The sequence below is a fragment of the Amphibalanus amphitrite genome, unplaced genomic scaffold (genome assembly GCF_019059575.1).
Source record: "Amphibalanus amphitrite isolate SeventyFive unplaced genomic scaffold, NRLGWU_Aamphi_draft 000564F_arrow, whole genome shotgun sequence".
NCBI classification, from domain to species: domain Eukaryota; kingdom Metazoa; phylum Arthropoda; class Thecostraca; order Balanomorpha; family Balanidae; genus Amphibalanus; species Amphibalanus amphitrite.
The window spans coordinates 34,879-59,424 of NW_024882058.1; the positions used below are offsets into that span (position 1 = coordinate 34,879).

General features: G+C 48.3%; 1 protein-coding gene across 1 annotated transcript in view; it reads left to right on the forward strand.

Moving 5' to 3' along the window:
* Positions 1-431: 431 nt before the first annotated feature.
* Positions 432-24,546, forward strand: part of LOC122393935 (aromatic-L-amino-acid decarboxylase-like) — an 88,844-nt gene continuing 64,729 nt past the window's right edge. Inside the window, exons 1-3 of the mRNA XM_043390414.1 lie at positions 432-513; positions 10,433-10,558; positions 20,038-20,272. Of these exons, the coding sequence (XP_043246349.1) occupies positions 10,479-10,558; positions 20,038-20,272 (315 nt within the window). The 5' untranslated portion in view covers positions 432-513; positions 10,433-10,478. The remainder of the gene's footprint in view (positions 514-10,432; positions 10,559-20,037; positions 20,273-24,546) is intronic.

The following is a 24,546-nucleotide window of genomic DNA, read 5'->3' on the forward strand; positions in this document are numbered from 1 at the left end:
GCCGGGGAAAAGACACATCACGAAAAACATATGTTTGCCAGGAGGCTGCTGGGAGCCGAGGACTGTTTGTGCGTTGCCTACAGGTGGTGGAAAGAGCAGCCGGTCGGCAGAGATAATGTTGTCTCCAGTGACTGACTGACTGACACAATCAGCGAGTATCTGGCGCGGCTGGCAGCGGCCGCGGCGCGCGGCTCCCGGCCATCGATCGCGCCGACCGTAACGATCTACAGAGACGGCTGGGCAGACGGCGTGCCGGTGGTGGCGCCGACTGTAACGATCTGCCGAGACGGCTGGGCAGACGGCGTGCCGGTGGTGGCGCCGACTGTAACGATCTGCCGAGACGGCTGGGCAGAGGGCGTGCCGGTGACCGGGACTGGGCCACCTGTGGCGCGCCCGAGGGGCGGGCCGGCCCACTTGGCGTCTGACCGCCGCCGCGGCGTCAGACCACGCGCCGTCCACCGAGCGCACCCGTCTGTCGGAGCGGACCCCAGCAGCTTCTGCCCATCGCTCCAGGTGAGGTCCCAGCAGCTGCTGCCCATCGCTCCAGGTGCGGTCCCAGCAGCTGCTGCCCATCACTCCAGGTGCGGTCCCAGCAGCTGCTGCCCATCGCTCCAGGTGCGGTCCCAGCAGCTGCTGCCCATCGCTCCAGGTGCGGTCCCAGCAGCTGCTGCCCATCGCTCCAGGTGCGGTCCCAGCAGCTACTGCCCATCGCTCCAGGTGCGGTCCCAGCAGCTGCTGCCCATCGCTCCAGGTGCGGTCCCAGCAGCTGCTGCCCATCGCTCCAGGTGCGGTCCCAGCAGCTGCTGCCCATCGCTCCAGGTGCGGTCCCAGCAGCTACTGCCCATCGCTCCAGGTGCGGTCCCAGCAGCTGCTGCCCATCGCTCCAGGTGCGGTCCCAGCAGCTACTGCCCATCGCTCCAGGTGCGGTCCCAGCAGCTGCTGCCCATCGCTCCAGGTGCGGTCCCAGCAGCTACTGCCCGTCAGTTTTGGAAAATTTTCGCCTTAACAATCCCTGAAATAAAATAGATTATCATGCCTTTCCTTAGACCTCAAATGTCTTCTAGGCAACCGTTCAAGCTGTTCATTATTACACTTAAGTCGTGGGTTTCATTTCCATTGATATCTCACCAGTAAAACACCTTATGGGGCGACCAACGGAGCGAGCGAGAGGGTGGGCCTTGCACGTGCGAAGTTGCGAGGGGGTACCTCCAACTAGCTTGTGCACGGCACCCTACTAACCGGTCCCTAGCCCTGGCGGGCCCGGGGGACAATATTTACTCCCCCCCCCCCTGACGAATATTTGCGATAGCTCCCGAGCGCTTTGCGGTAGAGGCGCCAAACTTTCAGTACCTTTTCCCCCATCAATTTTACATCTCCTGAATTAAAAAATTGGACCCAGCCCTATTGATGACGTCACAGGGCTAATTTTCCTAGACCCTTGCACGGCAAATTTCTACGTCACAGCCGTGAACTTCAAACAGCTGACAAAAATAGAGTTTTAGAGCTGAAGACAAATTTCGAGCACGGTTGTGTAGAATATGACTTAGGTGAAAATACAAAAAAAATAGTGATCTGAGGGCAGAGGTCAGGTCAACGACCCCGAGGTGGAATTTTAGTTTTTCGCAAATAGCTTCAACAAAAATGGCTGTAGAGCTAAGGCAGCGGTACGGGGACCCGCAGTTGCCACTGTACAGCGACCCTGAGTAAATTGTCCCAGCAACCCCACAGGGAGCAAGGATAAGCTGTCAGAGGGCACGCAGAGAAAACCTCAGCTGCTCTTGTACAGGGACCGGCGGTCGATATCAATGTTATCGGTTGTTACTGGACAGGACAGACGGCTAGAGTTGGGGTTCGTGTACAGTAGCAATTGCGGGTCCCCGTACCAACGCATTCGCCTTGTTAAGACGCGTCGAATGACATATATTTTGTTTAGAAATTATCAAGTCTTATGTTGACCTCATGTGACCTCGAATGACCTTTGGTTGACCTTGACACACGGAAGGTGTTATATGGTGAATTTGTAGCCGCTGATCACGAATCTGGCATCCATTTTGCTCTAAGCATCCATTTAGAGCGTCAGGATAGCAAAAATGGCTGAATTATTATGGCTGACTTGAGTAAGTGAAATAGCCTCTAGCAAGGACACTCTTGCCCGACCTTGAACTTGGGGCAGCCATTTATCGTAACATGCACCACAAATAGGTTGTCAAATAGCGTCAAAACCATTGTCACATCTCTAGTCATCTCCCGAGTAAATTACTGCCTCTCAGTTTACGGAAATGGTACAAAAAAAGAACCTGAATCGACTCCAAAAGATCTTGAACTTCGCTACTCGAGTTATTTTTGGCCGCCGCAAATTCGACACGTCACTGACCTGCGCGAGAAACTTAACTGGATGCCGCCCGAATTTATGTACAAACTTCAAACCATGGCCACTGCACGTAAGGCGATACACTACGGCGAACCGGTAGCACTTGCCTCTATGTTTGCCAAAAACCGGGACTCCTTAACCAGGAATAGAAATACACGTCAGGATAACCTTCTCCAGCTCCAGCGTCCCAGACTAGAAACCGGTAAGCGGCGTTTCAGTTACCGTGCCGCCGCGCTCCTAAACGACCTACCTCCCGAACTCTCACAGCTGCCTCCCTCTAAATTCGCACGCGCTGTCAAGTCTCTGTGGAAAAACGATAGACCTTCGTGATGACCTGAATTAGGCACTCGTCTTGTAATATATAAATACACGGTACGTTAGAAATCGTAGCACATGTGTGTGCGTGTGTGTGTGTGTTGTTGTTGTTCGACTAGTCTCTGTTCCTGCATGCTTATACCCGACTCAGACTCTGGGCAGTAATCGCCACGCCATGTGTGGATCGCCCATGATCGTAAATACATACATACATAGGTGCCTGATATCCTACAGAATATTTCTAAACATTTTGGAAATTAGTGTACAAGATATACGAAAAAGTGCGAAGTTTCAGGTCAATTTTGAGCATGACCTTGACCTTGATCTGGAGGTTTGTGCACATCTCCATATTCCTTAGATTCTGTTCTGTAAGTTCCTACCTGTTTTAACCTGTTTCATGCATTCTGCCGTACTCTGGAACACTTAGTTTGAGGTCACTACACTCCTGGCCATCTGTTAATGGATGGTGGACTATTTAGAAAAAGAAAAGAAAAAAAAGATCGCAAAATTCACTTGATTTTAGGTCACCAATATAAAAATTATGCACCACATAGTTTTTATAAACACTTTGTACATAATGCTGCATTTATGAATTGCTGTAAGTTTTAAAACGATCCGTCACTTACTTATTTTGAGGTGATGTCACTTGATCTGACCTGGTGACCTGCGCTTAAAGGGACTATCCCACCTTTAACATGGGGTTTGAGTTGAGATAGCCAAGTTTGCGGCGAGGTTCAGAAACCACTATCTATCTAGGTTGCAACCCCCGCGGCCTCTTGGTGTTGAAGAAATTCGTTCCCTTCATTTGAAAATGGGCCTTGCGCAAGGCCCTATCTTCAACATGGAGCGACCGTTAGTGTGACGTCACCTCATTTATCCATTCTGATTTAAATGGGTTTGTTCGTTGAAAAATCGCTTAAAACTTGGTCTGAACTTTGTTGTGGTGCCTACAGAGTAAAAAGAATCAGCTTTATGACAGTAATGTGGCCTGGGGAAGGAGGTAATTTTGGGCTGTGACGTCACATATTTGAAAGTTTGTGTTTGGAATATGGGAAGCCTAAGATGTTTAATGAAAAATAAATGCCAGAACCGTGTTCCTGGTCATCCAATCTATAAAGTCGGGCACAACTTAACGGTTTTAACAACATTTTAGAAGGTGGGATAGTTCCTTTAAAGGGACCCTCCCACCTTAAAAAAGTTAATGAATTGGCATAAAAGTGGTGTACCGTGAATCAGAAAGAGCGAAAATGAACATCTACCAAATTTCATCGAAAAATATTCGCCCGTTTTTGAAATTTAAGACTTTTATTTTATAACGCGCGGTCAATGGGCTTGATGACGTCATCAGAGTCCGTTAGTGTTAAGAGATAGGGACTACGCTGGTCCCACCCTGCAAGTAAAGGGAAGAAATTTCTTGAACACTATAAAGCTGCGGGGGTTGCGACCAGGATAAATGGTGGTTTCTGAGCCTGGCCGCAAACTTGGCTATCTCAACTCAAAACTAATGTTAAGGTGGGAGGGTCCCTTTAACCCGCGACCGCCTGGGGGGTCGGATCCGACCCCCCCCTCCGTTTTTCTTGAATAACTCATGAACCGCTTGCGCTATCAACTTGAAACTTCGCATACCTTCTCCTTCATCAATTTGACGTCTCCTGTGCAATTTTTAAGAAAAAAATTTCAAAAATTTCTGAAATATATCGATTTTAGTGATGTAACTACATGGCGTTTTCAGTCAAAAAATGGTAAATGTTTAAAAAATCGCCAAAAATCGAGGTTTTAAGCAAATTGCAAATTAAGAACATCAAAACACGCAGCTCAACAAGTTCTTTAAAATGGCTATCTCGGATTTTCCATAAAATGCGTTTTTCACCCCTAAAAATTCAAAAAAAACTATATTTTTTGGAAAACAGCTAATAAAATCCAAGATTTTGAGAATTTCAAAAAACCGGAATATATGTTATAGAGCTCTATTAGAACATTAGATGTCCCAAATTTCAACTTTCTATCTTGATTTTTGACCCCCAAATTGTAAAAAATAGCTCCAACATGCATAGCGCATGGTGACGTCATAAGCATTTTCGCGAATTAGAGGCACTTCTGAACATCGCATGTGAAAACAAATGGCACCACTAGATTCCTGGGACAAAGCTCGTCTAGAAAAGTGCATTTTTATGTCAAAAATAAAAAGTTGAAAAATTGACTTTTTTTCTTAGCCCTCGTTTAGTTATGTATGGTATAAACGATTTTTTATGCTTTCAATGCACACTTATCACCAGCACAGTGACTTGGGGTCACATATAACCATTACCATCGGATTTGGCGTGAAAAATAAGCCATAAAACATGTGTCGCACGCCCATGTAGCAGAAAGTGAAAACCGTGACCTTTCGTGACCTGACCTGACCTTGACCCGTACTTAGTATGACCCCTATACGCACATGGTACCTTCACTAGGTCTTTGAGGTCATTTGTGGTGAGTTTCGAGCAGCAGCTATCGATTCCGCTGTCCGTAAGCCTAATCATGCAAAACCCCTGAATTTGACCTTTGACCTCACCTTGACCCGAAAGTTGACCTCAATCTTAAAATCTTAAGAGTGCTTTGGGAAGGTCTCGTAGAGACCTTTCGAACGCCGCCTCGCGGGGCTCGATACGACCATTGGTTCTCGAGATAACAGGGGGGGGGTCGGATCCGACCCCCCCCCCCCCAGGCTGATGTGGGTACGGAAATAGCCCAGGCGGTGCCGGGTTAAGTGGTCTGAAATTTTGACAGCATGTGTAAAAAATGTATGATAAAATGTGACAAAAACGGCCGCGCTTAGCGCCAGCGTTTCGATACTTGCGGAAACTGCGGGAGGAAATATACCATACCACTCCTGACATGGGGTTTTAAACTGACATAACCGTTTTGTAGCTTGAGCTGAGACTAGCCTAAATCACTTGGTTTTACGTCCCAACGATCACCCTAGGCAAAGATATTCTACTCCTCGTTTCGAAATAATTCCCTTGCCCAGGAATTTAGTGCCTTAGGAAAGAATGCCAAGAATGCAGCCACCTGTGGCAGAGGCTAATTGTCAGCCAATCAGCATGCAGCTGGTTTGAACTATGCAATATGGTTGGTCAACGCGTAGTAAGCTTTCGCTGCAAAGAGTTTAGCATCTATCATAGATGTAAAATTGTTCTTCCTATATGATTTTTTTTAATCCTTTTGTAATCATAAGCTTTTTTTCCGATCATTTGAAGCATACAAATTCATAAAACTGTAGAAAAAAAGCTTATTTGAGGAAAGTGGTATATTAGTCTGAATTGCTGTTAGCACTGTTTTGAGAGACATGCTTAAACATATAATCAAGTAAAGTAACCGTACTCTCATAGTTAATATCCAAAATCGTAAGAAAAAGGCCTGATAATTCCGAGGAGCTTTCGGCTTACGCCTTCTTCAACTCGCTCTACTCTATTTTCCTTTTTGGCGCAAACACATTGAAATTCAAATCGATAGCAGCTGCAGTTAGGCACAGGCACTTCTCCAAAGGGTTCCATAACATTACATAGGAGTATTATAAAACATAATTATATAATACATTACCAAATATAATAGATAAAATTACAGAATATTTCCTTACATAGGCTGCAGAGTACAAATACATTCACAATGAAACTAATACTGCCTGATTAAACATTTTCCCAGAACAAGGCAAGCCTGCGTTAAACAAATACATAATTCAGTGACAGTTCTACCTAATTCAATACGAATTTTACCATAACCTGAAGATTTACAAAACAAAAACACAAAAACACGTACATACAATACCACTCGAAAAAAAAACACATACACACGATGTCACAACTAGCCAGTCGAATCGCCACTCAGACTCAAGTACGAATCAGGGGCCAGGAGGAGGTTTGAGTGTTCAGAGTTGGTTTTAGATCTCAAATGTAGATGGATTCCCAGATCTTTCGGTCTGGGCCGTCTCTTGACACATGCAGAATTTGAATGGAGACGTTGCTGCTGTTCAGTTGAACATCAGGATGTTTTGTTTGATGGAGGCCAAAAGGGGTGTCTTGTTTTACGTTTTTGGCGTCACGAATGTGCTCGTTGTACCTGAGTCTGACTGAGCGGCGAGTCTCACCTACATAAAATGACTCGTCGTTTCCGCACAATCCGCAGTCCATCCGGTAAATGACGTTTTTGGTGTGGCATTTTCCCCGTAGCCCCGCCTCGCAGCATTGGCACTGCCTCCCTCCTCCAGGGCAGGGTGTAGGGAGGAAAGCAGAGCGTACCAGCTTGTGTCGTAGGTTAGGGCCACCTTTCCATGCCACCCGTACGTTAAGCCCACTGGTTTTCAGGATGCCCTCCGCTTTCCGACAGAGGTCATCGTCGACGAAGGGGAGAGCCAGGTACACAGGCTCGGGCTGAGAAACATTAGGTTTCTTTGTACCTCTGTCCCTTAATACCTCTCTTTTTACTCGAGTCACCAAATGGGGCGGGTATCCGTTCGTCAGGAACAGGGTTTCAATCAATTTCATGCTTCGTGCTCTGGGGAGGCCAGGAGAGGAGACTCTAAAGGCCCTTAGCATCTGTGATCTCAAAGTATTTTTCTTCGTTTTCATCGGGAGGGCTGACTCAAAATGTATGATCACTGGTGATGCGGTCGGTTTGACGTAAAGTTCGCTGGTGTAGGCCCCAGATTCTGCGATCGTCATTTTAGTGTCTAAAAATGCCAGAAACTAAAGACACTAAAAGACACTAAAATGACACTAAAATGACGATCGCAGAATCTGGGGCCTACACCAGCGAACTTTACGTCAAACCGACCGCATCACCACTGATACCGGGGTTCTGGCATTTTTAGACACTAAAATGACGATGGGAAAATGTTTAATCAGGCAGTATTAGTTTCATTGTGAATGTATTTGTACTCTGCAGCCTATGTAAGGAAATATTCTGTAATTTTATCTATTATATTTGGTAATGTATTATATAATTATGTTTTATAATACTCCTATGTAATGTTATGGAACCCTTTGGAGAAGTGCCTGTGCCTAACTGCAGCTGCTATCGATTTGAATTTCAATGTGTTTGCGCCAAAAAGGAAAATAAAGTAGAGCGAGTTGAAGAAGGCGTAAGCCGAAAGCTCCTCGGAATTATCAGGCCTTTTTCTTACGATTTTGGATATTAACTATGAGAGTACGGTTACTTTACTTGATTATATGAAAGTGGTATACATATATGTTACGGGCCAAGTGCGAAGGCTAGTCCGTTTGCGAACGGACTAGTCCATTCGCGAATGGACTAGGCCGTTTGCGAATGGCGGTCCGTTTGCAAACGGACTAGTCCGTTTGCGAATGGCCGGCCATTCGCGAATGGCCTAGGCCGTTTGCGAACGGACGGGTTTGTGGCGTTGCACTTCGCCGCCGGAAGCATGGATCCTCGGATTGGGGTACGATTCCGAATGAATGGGGGACCGCTGGTCGATGCAGGGGCGTCGCCGACGGGGGGTTGGAGGGGTCCGGACCCCCCCCCCCCCCCTCCCCCCCACACACACTTTTGGCCACGAAAATCGATCAAGAATAAAATAAAATATTTTAAAAACGATTTTGGTGCATTCTCAAAATAAAATTGTCTAAATCCGAGGAGTTTTCAGTATTTAGTGGGGATTACTTTGACTGACCGTCCGACCAGATCCCCTAGTCGATAATCCGTGGCGACGCCACTGCGTCTATGTGTTTAGTTTGTTCTCCGGAGCAGATCTGCGAGCTGGCGCAACTCTGGGTTAAGGTCTCCACACACGGTCCATTCGGGATGCGACTTTCCGCTGAACCCTGCACAACGCGGAAATTATAGCAACGTGTTGCCGCTGGCCAGGCTTCGGCTACCAATCTGGATCTGGGGAGGTCAAATATCCCCGTGACCTTCGAACAGCAGAGAGTTGCGTGGTGTGCGGAGACCATTAGTACCGTGCTCCGGGCTCCCCGCTGATGACCCGACCTGACCTTGGTCGAGTTTGTGGCGCTCGATTCATTCTGCTCAGGTGTGGTGTACCGGGACGGTGCGGCTTGTGTGTGGTGAGTGCGGTGCGGTGAGTGTTCGAAAAACTGTTGTGTTGCATTGCATTCAACAATACGCGAGTGTGCCCGGCTCATGTCAACGACTGCGGGGGACAATGCATGTTTACATGCAAGTGCCGAAAGATGTGTACTGGACGGTGTAAATGTATCAAGGCTGGAGTGACATGCATCAGTAGATGTCATAAAGGGGTGGCCTGCAGTAATAAATGTGTCGCACTGGATCAGTGTGTTCTTGAGTTGAGTTTGTTTCACTTCACCATTACATTGCAAGGCTCATGAAATTCATCGTCAGACAATGTTTCCAAGGGTTGAACGCAAGGGTGGGGTGAGGTAAAGAAGAGGCGACCTCAGCATGACTGTGTAAGCATTTTCCGGTTGAGCTACCAATACTTTGCACGCATCATTTCACACGGGACTTTGCAGTGCACATGCCAAGTTGACTTGCCAAGTTGACGTCACTTTGCTGGATATTTCGCACTTGGCCTGACTTCGCACTTGGACTGGGAGCATAAACGCCCGTCCATTCGCAAACGGCCTAGGCCAACTGCAATAACGCACATGGACTAGTCCATTCGCAAACGGCCTAGTCCAAGTGCGTTATCGCACTTGGACTAGGCCATTCGCGAATGGACTAGACTTCGCACTTGGCCCGCAACATATATCTATTTTAACCCACGAGCCGATGGGGGGGGGCATAAAGCTGCCCCCCTTTACCTACGTTTTGCGGAATATCTCCAAAACCTGATGAGCTACGAACGTGAAACTTGGCATAGCTTCAAATGAATACCTAGGCAATGTTTTAGCAAAATTTGGTGGTTGTAGCACTTAAGATGACGTCACAGTGACGTCATAAAATATTGTCGTTTTCCGATACGGACCGTTTCTGATGTCGCTGAGCATGAAACTCAACTGTAAATGAACTAGATAGCACCTGCTGTCATCCTAAAACATCTAAGTACACTTCCATCTAGTTCCTGACCAATAATCGGCCCTTTATATTCGGTCCCATATATCTGATATATCGTGAGGAAACTGAGAGTCGCAAATCTATAATTTGACTTATGACGTCACTGTGACGTCATTTCAAATGAAATCGACACCACATTTGGACACAGCCCTCGGCTAGATATTCAGGAAGATGTGTGCAACGTTTTGCTTCTCTATCTTGTCGCGTTGCGACGATATCGTAGCAGAAGTAAAGGGGGGCAACTATATGCCCCCCCCCCCCCAGCGGCCGGCGGGTGGCGCGGAGGCCCAGCGGCCGCCGGGTTAATCCAATTAGCTTTTGCTCGAAGAAGTGTCCCGTCTCCCTCTTCTACCGTATCAGATAAAATTCGTATCTCAACCTCCCTTGTTTCTCGATAACCCTTGTCTTGTGCATGTAGTGCAACATCCGTAAGATTTTATAACAATATAAATGCTCAGACGCGGGCGGGATAGGAAGCGTCCACTCCTCTGTGCACCGATGGGTACTTTCAAAAGAGACTACCTTAAATAACCTTCGTCTTTGAACTACTATTGGTATAATTGCAGCTCGTCTCTCTCTCCCTCCCTCCCTCTCTCTCTCCTCTCTCTCTCTCTCTCTCTCTCTCTCTCTCTCTCTCTCTCTCTCTCTCTCTCTCTCTCTCTCTCTCTCTCTTCGATTAATCTATCTATCGATCTATCCATCTATCTTTCGCAGGAGCCAGGCCGAACATTCAGAAAAGCAGACAGAGTCATCAAAAGTCATGGACCACGAGCAGTTCCGACAGGCTGGAAAGGAAATGATCGACTACGTCGCCGACTACCTGCAGAATATTAGGGAAAGGTGGGTGCCAACTGTTACTGCAACCAAGGGTGAGCCGTGAGCTGGCCCCTGCCTGCTCACGGCTGAGGGATCCCAACCTACGGGCCCCGGTGCAGGGAGGGCGAGGGGAGTGAAGGACAGCCCTGTCACTGGCGCCGGAAGCAAACAGGACTTCAAGGCAGTCAAGGTTCGTCATGAATGATGTCATTCATGGCATAACTGCTGGCCATTGCGACACATTTCAGTTAAAAATAATGCAGTTGAATTTTTCCCCATCGACTTATAATGGGAAGGTCAACAAATCAGTGCCGGCGGAAGCGGGGGAGAGGGAGGGGTAGCGGGGGCACGGCGCCCCCCATCTTCCAGGGTGGGGGCAAACATATCTTTTTGACCCCCCCCCCCCCCAAAAAAAAAAAAATGTTATCGACGAAGTACAGGTCTCGCGGGTTTTAGCGGTAGGTTTTGCACCTAGAAAATTTAGTGTACTTAGGGCTATATCTTCGTCGTCTTGAGCTTTTAAGTGTTGAAGATGCGATTGACTTGTTGGTTCACAAGCCGGCCATGATCGTGTAAAATGGCTTCATCGTAGATTGATCGGTTTCTGAGATACATATAACCGGAAATGTAAAAGTGCAAAACCTACCGCTTAATCTCGCGAGAGCCGTACCACAATGCTTCCATACTACGTCATGAACATATGCCAGTTTGGCTTAGTACCTTTTTATTAAGTTGATAGAGCGAGTAATTTGGATTGATATTGTTGTCAATGTCGTCGTACATATTTTGTAGAGGTCTGCACCGGCCGGCTGCAGCCTCGGCTGGCTGCAGCCCCACGGCTGTGGGTGGGGGGCGGCTGCAAATATCTCCAAGAACACGGCTACGGCTGTGGCCACGGCTGTGAGACTTCAAGCTGAATCTTAATTCTTGAATACTCAAATATAAAATTCAAAATCCTTAATCTTACATTCTGATAAGCAGTCTAGCCTGTAAAAATCATGCAAAGGATGCCCAGCAACATTGAAAGTGGTGAAGCCTTTGAAAATCTGTAATGGTTTTATCATTTGCCATCATAAGTAGAGGTTTGCACTCTGGTACAGAATACTAATCATAGGTACCAATTGTTCCTTCATCATCATGAGCTTGACAGCTTCAGAAAATGCACCATGTTGCATTGTCACATCCCTTTCAAATCAATCTTACCTGGTCATTAGGAGAGCACCTTACAGCTATTGAAAACAAGTGTTCAATAATTATTTCAGGTAATAAAAAAAAGAAATAACACCTAGGTAAAGGCAGGTAAAGGCTTCATGAAATATTATCTAAAATAACTCTTAGATGTTTTTTTCTGGATTTTCGGCAAGTCCAATTAAGTACAGCCCTCTGCAGACTGCGTGGTAGGTATTCTTTTTTTCGACAAAACCAGAATAACTCAAAGACTAAGTTATCGGTCGGTCGGATCTCATTGCATAAAGATGCGCCATGCTCCACTCCTTCGATTGGTTCTATCACTGAACGAATTATACAACTAGTGTAGCAACAAAATGCAAAAGTTTGTTTTGGGGGCAGATAAAAACTTTCTTGTATTGTTGCCAAACTAGCTGGAAAATGTATACCAAAATAAGCCCAATCTAAGGTGCGGAGTCTCGCACGTCTTACTGTTACGATTTCCGAGTGGCCAATAGCATAGTATTCGCGTTATTCCCGGTTTTGTCGAAAAAAGAATACCTACCACGCAGTTTGCAGAGGGCTGTACCTAATACAAAACTGGCGCTTTTATGTTCCAACTAGTGTGTGGGTGCATGCTAACAGAAAATGCTGAACAACGAAGCCAATGGAATTAGATTAAAAGGGAGCGTACCTAAACCTTACTTGCGGTTCATTCACATGGTGCTGCTTCAAGCCTGGCATAGGCACACTGCAGAAAATATGCAAGGTGGGAAAGAAGCAAGAGTTTTGACTATCAGGACAATCACTATTTGACAGTTGGGGTCGATGACATGACAGATCGACCAAGCCATAACACCCTACCTCTCAGATTTTGATGAAATTGCGTCTAGGGGGTTATCTGTACCGTAGATTCTTAATCTCCTATTTTCAGCGTTATACTACAAACGGTTTACGAGTTATAGCCAGTGGCATTTTCAAAACGCTCAGAGTAACCCTCTTTTTGTCTCATATTATATAAAAATATGGCCAGTAACTTACCTTATTATGATATCATTGGAATCCTCATTGACTGCAGAAAGTTAATCAATGAAAATATTTTGAAAATTTTCAAAACCTCAACATTTTCTTAAATAACACATTTCTGATTTTTGATTTTCAAAATGTGGCCATTCAATTTTTGACAAAAAAATTGCCAAAAGATGCCTCTGGATATGGAAATTCAATGTAAAGAAATTTGGAGAGGTGTTTTGCCTTTGTTTTTTATATATTTTTTTATTTACGGCAATGTTTAGGGTAAAAGGGAGCATTTGGTGACACGTTCCGAAACCGATCATTCTCCTACCCTCATACCCTCGAAAAAGTTTATGAAAATTGGAAATAAAAGCCTGGCACTCACACTCACAAAACCAGCATGCAATTATTCAATGATCTTTGCTTCACTTTCGTTTCAATTTCGCTTCACTTTCGGGCATTGTTCAATGTCAGTCAAGAGGGTTAATGTAACGAACTGGTCTGTACTGTATTGGCTCACCCAGCACACTGCCGGCCCGCGGCCCCAACCGGCCCGCGGCCGACCCCACCGTGCCCCAGGGCAGACGCGGCGGCAGTACACATACGCGCTGACGTCACGGCAAGCCGTGACCTCACCGATCCGTGACAGAGCAATAGAGCATCAAGGCAGAGCAATACACTACACTCCCCCTTCCTTAACTAAGCACTTCCTCGTAACACTAGTACAGGTAACAGGCCATCACATCCCACTCCCTGCCTGATATAGCTCAGGCGCTCTCCGCGTTCGAGTCGAGCGCCGCAATGTCCGCTCCACAGATGTCGCCACCTCTGGATGAGGCCCAGTCCCATCCGGTGAGCTCGGCGCCGGACACGTTCCCGGAGCGGACGACGGCCAAACGTCCGCCGACGGCTGCGGCGGCCCACCCGGCTCGAGTGACGACGGGGCGGAGACGGGCGACGGCCGATGCGACGATTGAGCCGGTACCCCCGGCCGCGTCGGCGACGACCGAACATTGGGCGGAGGCGGCTGCTGAGTGAGCGCCCCCAGCCGCGACTGCGACGGCTGCACGGCGGACGACAGCGGTGCCGGCGGTGCAGTCCCCTGAGACGCTCCACCTGGTCGCCCGGGCTGGACAGCAGCATCGGACGACGGCCGCCGGACCTCCCGTGACGCCGCCTCCGGCGGACTGATCGGCTCAGCTGACTGCCGCCTCCTCAGCTGGTCACCATGCCGTCTCCAAAGCCTGCCATCAAACAAACGGACCACGTAAGACACCGGGCCATCGGTGCCGACGATCACCCCAGGCAGCCACTGCAACCCAACAGCGTAATTTCTCGCGAACACCGCATCGCCAACCAGCATTTGCCGACACTGAGCCGTTCGGTCAAAGTACGCCCTCTGTCTGTTTTGCTGCTGAAGGACTGTCTTGCCTATATCTGGAAACAACAGATCTAGCCGTGTGCGAAGCCTGCGACCCATCATTAGTTCAGCGGGTGTCACCATGGTTGTTGAATGAGGTGTTGTGCGCTGTCTCATCAGCCATCTGGTGAGTCTCAGGTCCCACGGTCCGCCGCTATCAGACTCCCTTTGTAAGGCCAACTTTACCTCCTTGACGGCTCGCTCTGCGAGACCATTACCCTGGCTGTGACGGGGCTCTATCGTGCGATGCACAATGCCGTTCTCTCTCAAGAATTGTTGAAATTCAGTCGAGGTAAAAGTTGTCCCATTATCAGTGCAGATCATATCCGGCAATCCCCATCTCGCAAACATAGCCCGGAATTTATTGATCGTCGGAGCCGATGCGGTACTGTACATGACTTCTGCCTCTATCCACTTAGAATGACTGTCAACAACTACCAACACATACTTCCCCTTCTCTGGCTCGGCAAAATCCGCGTGAATGCGGGACCAGGGTTTCGTGGGCCACGGCCACGGATGTAACTCACGATGCGGTGGCGAGTCACGACTCTCCTGGCACGCAGTGCACCCTCCGACGACTGCTTCCACATCCTGGTCGATGCCGGGCCACCAGACGACGCTCCTCGCCAACGCCTTCATCTTGCCGATGCCCGGATGTCCGACGTGCAGCTCCATCAGCACAGCTCTGCGGGCAGCATCTGGAATCACAACACGATGACCCCATAGCAGAACCCCAGCCGTCAGTGACAGTTCATCCTTTTTAGGGGCGAAACATTTGAGCGATTCCGGAATTTGAGTGGGCCACCCTCCAAACTGTACAAGGCGCACAACGTTCGACAACACTGGGTCCATGCTGGTCAGCTTGGCCACCTGCTTCGCATCTAACCAGCTTTGCGCTGTCAACAGCTCCAACTCTTCAGGCTGAGGACCTGCTTCCCCGACCTCAGCACCAGACCAGTCCTCATCTGCATGAAGAACCAGTTCCTCCGGCTGCGCTCCTTCAATGTAAGGACTGGGCAGCCTGCTCAGCGCATCGGCATTGGCAATCTCATGTGTTCGCTTGAACTGAATGCGGTAATTATAACCAGACAGTTTGAGAGCCCAGCGCCTGATTCGCCCAGACGCCATCTCAGGCAACGCCTCATGTTGCCCAAACAACTTGAAGAGCGGCTTATGATCCGTGACGAGGAAGAATGGTCGAGTTACCCCGCACAGATACTGGTGGAACTTGGTTACTCCCATGATGACCGCCAAGCCCTCACGCTCAATTTGACTGTACTTTTGCTCTGCTACAGACAATCTTCTAGAAGCGAAAGCGATCGGCGCCTCTACACCATTATCATCGAGATGAGCCAATACTGCAGCGACCCCCCTGCATGATGCATCGGTGGTAAGAATCAGCTGTTTTTCTGGATCAAAATGAACCAACAAAGTGTGGGAGGCCAGAGCGTCTTTCACAGAATTAAAACTCTTCTCTTGTGAAGGCCCCCATGTCCAGCTGGCCCCTGCCCTTAAAAGGTCATACAGGGGAGACAAGACCTCGGCACGCTGCGCTATAAATCGCGAGTAGTATGTAACAAGTCCGAGGAAAGACTTGAGCTCAGTCACATTAGCGGGGCGGGGGGCATCCACGATAGCCTTCACCTTGTCTGACGTCGGCCGAATTCCATCCCTGCTCATGTGATGTCCCAGATACTCCACGCTGTCTTGAAAGAACGCGCACTTGGTCTCCCGAACTCGGAGTCCAGCAGCCTCCAGTCGACTGAAGATCGATCCCAGCACCTTCCAGTGTTCTTCCTCTGACTGGCTGCCAACGAGCACATCATCAAGGTAAACAACCACATCTGGAATGCCGCTCAAAACGCGCTCTATCTCCCTCTGGAAAACTCCTACAGCACAGTTTACTCCAAATGGCATCCTGGTGTACTGCAGGAGCCCACGAGAAGTGTTGATGGTGAGAATATCTCGTGAGTCTTTATGTATCTTAACCTGATTGTAGGCCTGTGCTAAATCAATTTTGGACCAGACTTTCTTCGATCCTAGCTTTGCAAACATTTCTTCTGTCTTGGGCAGTGGGTACTTGTCAAGTTTCACAGCTCTGATTGCAGTCAGTTTAAAATTCGCACAGACACGAATGCGCCCGTCAGGCCGCACGACTGGTACAATGGGCGCTGCCCAGCGGCTGTTCCTAACTGGGACCAGCACACCACTAGCAATGTCTGCGTCTAACTGATCCTCAACCTTCTGTTTGTACGCAAATGGTAAAGAGCGAGCTTTGAAAAACTTAGGAACAACACTTCTGTCGATATCAAGCCTGACTTCTACACCTTTCAATGTGCCCAGCCCCTCACGAAACACAGAGCCATACTTGCTTTTGAGTCGTTGTAGATGTGAAGTCCTCAGCGCGTGCACGTCAGACCAGCAGATCTGCATCTTCTCCAGCCAGTTCCGACCCAGGAGGCATGGAGCCGATCCATGGACGACCACGATCGGGAGTTGCCTGTACAGCCGACCATTGTACGTCACGTCAGTGCTGAATTCACCCAGTACAGGTATTGTGTTGCCAGTAAACGATCTCAGTTTAACGGGGCTGCTATTCAACTTCGGACGCTTTTGAAAACGACGGTATGTGTGTTCATCAATCAATGTGACACCAGCGCCCGTGTCTAACTCCATGTTAACCTGCGTGCTACAAATCTGAACAGGGCACCAAATAGGTGGCGAGCTCACCTGGGCGCGGTTAACCACATACACCGGCTGACTCGGAGTCGACAAGTTCTCCAGCAGGACCGGCTCCACCGCGCCGCTGTCATCATCAGGCTGCTCTCCAGACACTCCCTGGTGGTGAACTGAAGACGCCTGCTGCCGGCAGCATCTTGAAATGTGACCCTGACGACCACATGCGTAACATTTGGCGGACTCGAATCGGCATTTCCCACCATGCCGATTGCCACAGCGCCAGCACGATCGGCCGTACTTAGCTGAGTCAGCTGATGTCGGCGCGTCCCTGTGCCCGGGCTGGGCGCTTCTGATGGTCCGCTGCGGCCCACTGGCCACCCGGTTAGCAGCCGCGGCCACCTCTCCGCTGAAACAAGAAGCCTCTCTCTGCACCGCCTCCATGGCCTTGGCCTGCTGCAGGGCAGATTCCAATGTCAGATCAGACTTGCTCAACAGCTCTCGCTGACACTTGACATCTTTCATTCCACATACGAGCTGGTCCCTGAGCGCCGTATTCAAATAGTCACCGAAATTACATTCCTTGGCCATTTTCCTCAGCGTAGCAATATACTCACTCACAGACTCATTCGACTGTTGTGTCCGCTTGAAAAATTTGAACCGTTCCGCTATTTCCACGCTTTGAGGCTTGAAATGCCGAAGTAAACTGTCTCTTATTTCGGCCAAGGACGCATCAGAAAGCCCCACTGGGTGTAACAGATCCTTAATTATATCAAACGTGCCATGGCCTACAGTTGACAGAAAAACAGCCTTCTTCCGTTCCGCTGCTGAGATCCCATTTGCCTCACAGTAAAAATCAAACCGTTCCAAGTAACTTCCGATTCCTTCATTGCCCGGATCAAACTCACCCAACGCTCCATGTACCATACTTGTGCCAAATGTTCCACCTCCTCTTCAAGTCCAGTGATTCTCGTCGCCACTGTAACGAACTGGTCTGTACTGTATTGGCTCACCCAGCACACTGCCGGCCCGCGGCCCCAACCGGCCCGCGGCCGACCCCACCGTGCCCCAGGGCAGACGCGGCGGCAGTACACATACGCGCTGACGTCACGGCAAGCCGTGACCTCACCGATCCGTGACAGAGCAATAGAGCATCAAGGCAGAGCAATACACTACAGTTAATCTAAAGCTTAACACTGATGTGTACTGCCTTGCATGTAATACTAACACGCTTCTATGTAGCTTGCACTGATAAAAGGCTAGGAGTTATCAAAAATGCAAGTCGGACGTTGTGGCCGGACATGCGAATAATCCGTTCATAACAGCCGAGGCTGTGCTAGGGTCAAATGAGGAGAAGGCTCAACCTAGTAATCGCATGAAGTTCGACAAGTACCTACGTCCTTGCCTACGTCCATGTAATAATGGGCTTTCAGTGATTTTGCTTACTGAATCTGCCACAAACAAAATATATGCAGACAAAAGTGCGGCATTTGGAAGTAATTGATTGCAACTTCCAGGGGCGTCACCAGGTCAGAGAGGGTGGAGGTAACAAAATTACAAGTACCTACGTGAAACTGGCCGAGAGTGCTGGAACTGGAAGCATCGCTAACGTTTTGGATTAAGGGTTGCTGCTGCCTGCTGGGTGGGATGGTTACTGAAGTTGCCAAAATGTGATATCTTTTGAAGGGGTAAGCTAGAATCAACAATACCAGGTCATTTAGTTTGCCGATGTTTTTTTGTTTTGTTTGGGGTGTGGTAGCATGCCGGTATCCCATAAAAACTTTGTGGTGCCGGTAACCAGTTTGGGGGAAATGTTGCAACTCTTATCATTAACATCCCAATAAAGTTCATTTTAACTAGGCAAAATGGAATGCTTTCTCTTTTTTGAAAATGGTTTCACTGACAGGGTGACCGAAAATGTCCGATTGGGGGGGGGGGGGGCGTGACCAACCGACTACCTAATCGGCCAGCACATCTTTTCGGTAACCGAATTTTTCGGTAACCGATTGACACTACTAGTCTTACATATGGGTGGTGTCTGTGTTACAGACGGGTGGTGTTTGTGTTACAAACGGTGACTCTGTGTTACCCATGGGTGGTGTCTGTGGTTTAGACGGTGGCTCCCTGTGTTACGGACGGTGACTCCCTGTGTTACAGCCGGCGACTCTCTGTGTTAGAGACGGGTGGTGTCTGTGTTACAGTGACTCGCTGTGTTACAGACGGGTGGTGTCTGTGTTACAGACGGGTGGCTCTCTGTGTTACAGACGGGTGGTGTCTGTGTTACAGACGGGTGGTGTCTGTGTTACAGACGGGTGGTGTCTGTGTTACAGACGGGTGGTGTCTGTGTTACAGACGGGTGGCTCTCTGTGTTACAGACGGGTGGCTCTCTGTGTTACAGACGGGTGGTGTCTGTGTTACAGACGGGTGGTGTCTGTGTTACAGACAGGTGGTGTCTTTGTAACAGGCGGTGACTCTCTGTGTTACAGACGGGTGTTGTCTGTGTTACAGTGACTCGCTGTGTTACAGACGGGTGGTGTCTGTGTTACAGACGGGTGGCTCTCTGTGTTACAGACGGGTGGTGTCTGTGTTACAGACGGGTGGTGTCTGTGTTACAGACGGGTGGCTCTCTGTGTTACAGACGGGTGGCTCTCTGTGTTACAGACGGGTGGTGTCTGTGTTACAGACGGGTGGTGTCTTTGTAACAGGCGGTGACTCTCTGTGTTACAGACGGGTGTTGTCTGTGTTACAGTGACTCGCTGTGTTACAGACGGGTGGTGTCTGTGTTACAGACGGGTGGTGTCTGTGTTACAGACGGGTGGTGTCTGTGTTACAGTGACTCGCTGTGTTACAGACGGGTGGCTCTCTGTGTTACAGACGGGTGGTGTCTGTGTTACAGACGGGTGGTGTCTGTGTTACAGACGGGTGGTGTCTGTGTTACAGACGGGTGGCTCTCTGTGTTACAGACGGGTGGCTCTCTGTGTTACAGACGGGTGGTGTCTGTGTTACAGACGGGTGGCTCTCTGTGTTACAGACGGGTGGCTCTCTGTGTTACAGACGGGTGGTGTCTGTGTTACAGACGGGTGGTGTCTGTGTTACAGACGGTGACTCTCTGTGTTACAGACGGGTGGTGTCTGTGTTACAGTGACTCGCTGTGTTACAGACGGGTGGTGTCTGTGTTACAGACGGGTGGTGTCTGTGTTACAGACGGGTGGTGTCTGTGTTACAGACGGGTGCTGCCCACGGTACAGCCGGGCTACCTGCGCGCCCTGATCCCTGACCAGGCTCCCGAAGAGGGCGAGAGCTGGCGGGAAGTCATGGACGACGTGGAGCGGGTCATCATGCCCGGTGTGACGCACTGGCACTCGCCCCAGTTTCACGCCTACTTCCCCACGGGCAACTCGTACCCAGCCATCTGCGCCGACATTCTCAGCGACGCCATCGGCTGCATCGGCTTCACATGGGTGAGAGCGGTGCCCTCCACACACACCACAGCTCACAGCTTCACATGGGTGAGAGCGGTGCCCACCACACACACCAGAGCTCACAGTTTCAGTTGGGTGAGAGCGGTGCCCACACACACACACTTCAGCTTACAGCCACTATGAATGATATACCGGGTGATTCATAGCCGTGTGACCGAAAATAAATGAAACTACAGGAAATGGTTTCGTGTTACATACGGTTGCCAAGTACCATATTAAACAGCCAAATCTGAAGTTTTCATCCATGTATAGCATCAGTCACATGCACTTTTCCTTTGACTCTCACACTTCTTTTAGACAAGATGCTCAAAATGACCTCCTCGGCGACGGATGCGCTCCAGCACCAGAGCCTAAAGTTGGCGATGGCGCGGACGCACCACATTCCTAAGGAAATGGAACCAAAGCAGCTTCCAATGGCATCCTTCAGCCGCAGAATATCCTGGGGACTCTCCTCATGGACCTCGGACTTTGCATAGCCCCAGAGGAAGAATGCAGTACGACGTTGAGCTCCGGGGGTGTGGCGCCCACAAATCACCTTTCCGGTTTCCGGGGTTCGCTTACCAATTTTATTTTCTGTCGTGTTTATCATTGAACCATGCCCTCTGTTTTGAGTTTATTAACGGTTCTTTGAATTGTTATCTTCTTTGGAGTTTCCCTCGGGTGCAAGCCCTCAGACGTGCAGAAACATCTTTGTGTTTGCTTGACGGACTGCGTTAAATTGCACAAATTACGCATTTTTACTTTTTGCTGCACTGTGTACATCATGAGCGATACACATAGACCAGAGGCCTGTTTCACTAAAAACTTGTAATTACAAGTGTTTGTAGTTTACAATTCATCAAGGCCCTATATAGAAGGTATGCTCATTAGGCCAAAGCAGCGATTTCCGTGACGTCACAGGTACGAAGCGTCGGACGGCTGTAATGCAATTCTATGGAAAATGACCCAACTTTAGGACTCTCCCACATAGCTGCCAGACTCGACACTAAGGTAAAAATCATATCATCTTAAAGCTCAAATCAAGACAAACAAGAAACCTATCTGACGTTTTTACGTATTACCAACGGCTTAGACACTATTCAAGTATATTCAGAGCTCTGCATTAACTCACTTTTTTTTCTGCCGTCAATGCCACTACAAATGCCTATAGTCGGCGCACGTGCGCTTGTCGAGCGGGGACCACCAGTCGGGCGATTCGGAGCTGCCGCCCAATCAGAACGCCGCAATGCCGTGACGTCATTGGTCGCACACGACACGTTACGGAGATAGGGATGAGACAGCCCTGACAATTCATAAGTATTTTTACCAACTACGTAAAAACCGATTTCACTAAGCTTCATCGCCAGTGGCACCTCCGATCAGAAAATGTTTGCAAATAAACTTGTAAACAGTAAAAGAACTATAGCATGTTAAAGATTTTGCTTCTTTTTATCAAATTTTGTCTAGTATTCATGTCAAAAGCTGCCTTATTAAATTATAAATAATGATGCTGTTGGAAAAAGATATAAATGATAGTTCACATTATCCTATTATTGAAAGAAAATAACACGCAAAACATTACAGAAGACTGTTGAATGCAATTATGGCGCGCGAATGACAAAACATGACAATATTTTATACCAATTATTTTGTTTCTTAGGGTGTGTGCTAAGTAAAAATAGAGCATGAAACGACTCAACAAAGCATAGTTGTTCTATATATATGACTGCTTTGCATTAGTGCACAAAAAGTATCAAAATTCCTAGCTGAGCAGCATTTGTCAAACACTTTATTAGTTCATGTGTTTATTCAATGCAGGGAGGCAAGCAACTGATCGACCCCCACCAAACACGATTTGGCAGCACTGTAAAGACGTCTGCTGGGCGTGAAGTTTTCCCTTCACCATAGGGTTTACACACAAACTGGTCAAAGTTTGAGCCAGGATATACTAGTCTAAAAATGCAAAAAACGAACAAATTTTGGCATCAATAGATTCAGCATTTCATCGTGTGCCTCAAACCGTCCATCATTTGGCCTCAAAGGAGGTAAAAATTGTTCAAAATCGAAGTTGAAAAGATGCTTTCTGAGCACATAATTTGGTAGCAATCACGTGACCTGCTATAAGCAGCTTATCGATAATTTACAAACATAATTATTAATATGCTGCTTTAAACAACATTAATCATTCATTTTGAGCTTTCAGTACTTTACATAAGGTCAAAACATCGCAAAACACAAAAGTTAATACAATAGTCACGTGGGTGTCAGGAAATGTCACAGGTGCGTCAAATTTGTGACTGGGGCTTTACTTTCAAACATCGGATCTACCTGTTTCTTATAGGTATCTTGCAACTGATTCAATTTAGCACAAAACCCTCTCAGGTCCAAAACAAGCGGTTACCATGGTTACGGTCACATCTCGGTGTGACCCTTTCGATGAGTGAACCTCAGCTATGCCCCCTCCCAGAGGACGGTAGTCCGTGTCATGTTGCGGTAGCTACCAATGAGTACATGAATCGAAATGCAGCTATATGTCATGAAACAACGGGGGTCATAATGCGATGCTGACTACAAAATGCGAGTACAGACAGCAGGCATGTTCATGCGTACACCCCCTAATGAGGGCTAGATCATACAACACTAACGCGAACCCGCTGCCCTGGCCACTCGTGCCGAACGCCTCAGCGGAGGGGTGGTCATCTGTGACGATGGTGAGGGCGTCGGTGGAGCGCGCTCTCGCAGAGCAGGTCTGTCGGATGCCTCCAGAGCCACTGGCGAGGTCATCCGCTGCGGTGTTGTCTGTGGCGATGGAGCTGTGCGGGATGCCGGCAGGGGGGCAGGGGAGACTGGAGTGAACGCTCGAAGGAATTTGCGGTTGCGGAGAGTGAGCTGTCGTGAGCCGTCCAGCATGACTTTGTACTGACGGAATGGCAGCACTTCCACAATAACTCCGCGGCGGTCCCACTGCACACAGCCGCTATCTGGGTTCAGAAGTGGCCAATACCCTAATTTTCGACAAATTTTAAAGCGTGATTTTCTCACATTTTCTGGTCGTAAATTGATCAGACTGTATAAAATATCATCCAGAAAAAATATTACTCATTCTGGCACAGATTGGCGGGCTCCCAAAGTACGGGGACCCGCAGTTGCTACTGTACAGCGACCCTGAGTAAATTGTCCCAGCACACTCACAGGGAACAAAAATAAGCTGTCAGAGGGCACGCACATAAAACCTCAGCTGCTCTTGTACAGGGACCGGCAGACGATATCAATGTTATCGGTTGTTACTGGACAGGAGAGACGGCTAGAGTTGGGGTTCGTGTACAGTAGCAACTGCGGGTCCCCGTACACCGTTTTGTTTTGCTCCGTGAGACCGAACTTGTGCTGCGATTTTCATGTAAATGTTGACGAGTCTCCTGTCATATTCTTTGCTTGAACATGCGTAAGTAAGATATCAGCTGAAAGGGGAAAATGTGCGGAATCCATTGGTAACAAAAGTGCATCTAAAAAACTTCCCACTCAGTTATTGTAAGCTAATTGTTGCACACTTGCACAAAGCAGAAGGGCTTGAGGATTTCAATATTTACATAGGCCTACCAAAAAACGCACAGCGTGCTTCACATCGAGACAACGTCCATAACATATACCGTACAATTGTTATTCATTTGCTGAAAAAATTAGGTCGGCATCACACTGCCGGCAAAAGTTATTGCAGTTTTAGTGACGCTAGGTCGCCGCCCGGCCGACCCCGGTCAGGTCGGCCGGGCGGCGGCCGTGCAGCTGACGTCCGTACGGTTCGGCAGCTGACCAATCAGCTGCGAGAGAGGAGCGCGGTCCGTCTAATCGCTCCCGGCAGTTGCTTGTGCTGAGGGGTGCTCGACGCTCGTGTCGATTGCATTTGTTGGTTGTCGATTGTCGATTGACTTGTGGGTATACTTTCTGGTGACCAATAAATGTACGTCGTCTTAACTGAATGTAGTCTGATCAAATTCAATAAAGCAAAAAGACATCCAGCCAACAGAACATCGTAAGAATGTCCGATATGGTTGATAACATTCAGAGTTTTGGAGAGCAGCCATCGACCAGAATGAACCTTATTGGCTTTTGTATGTAACATTTGCATTGCTTTTGGAAAGTTTCAGTCAGATATCTTCAGAAATGGCAATGTTATCGGCTTTTGCATTTTACCGTAGTCGGTTAATCACAATTTTCGATATTTCAAAGGCAATTTCAGTACATTCTTGACATCGAAAACCAAAACGAATAGCATCATC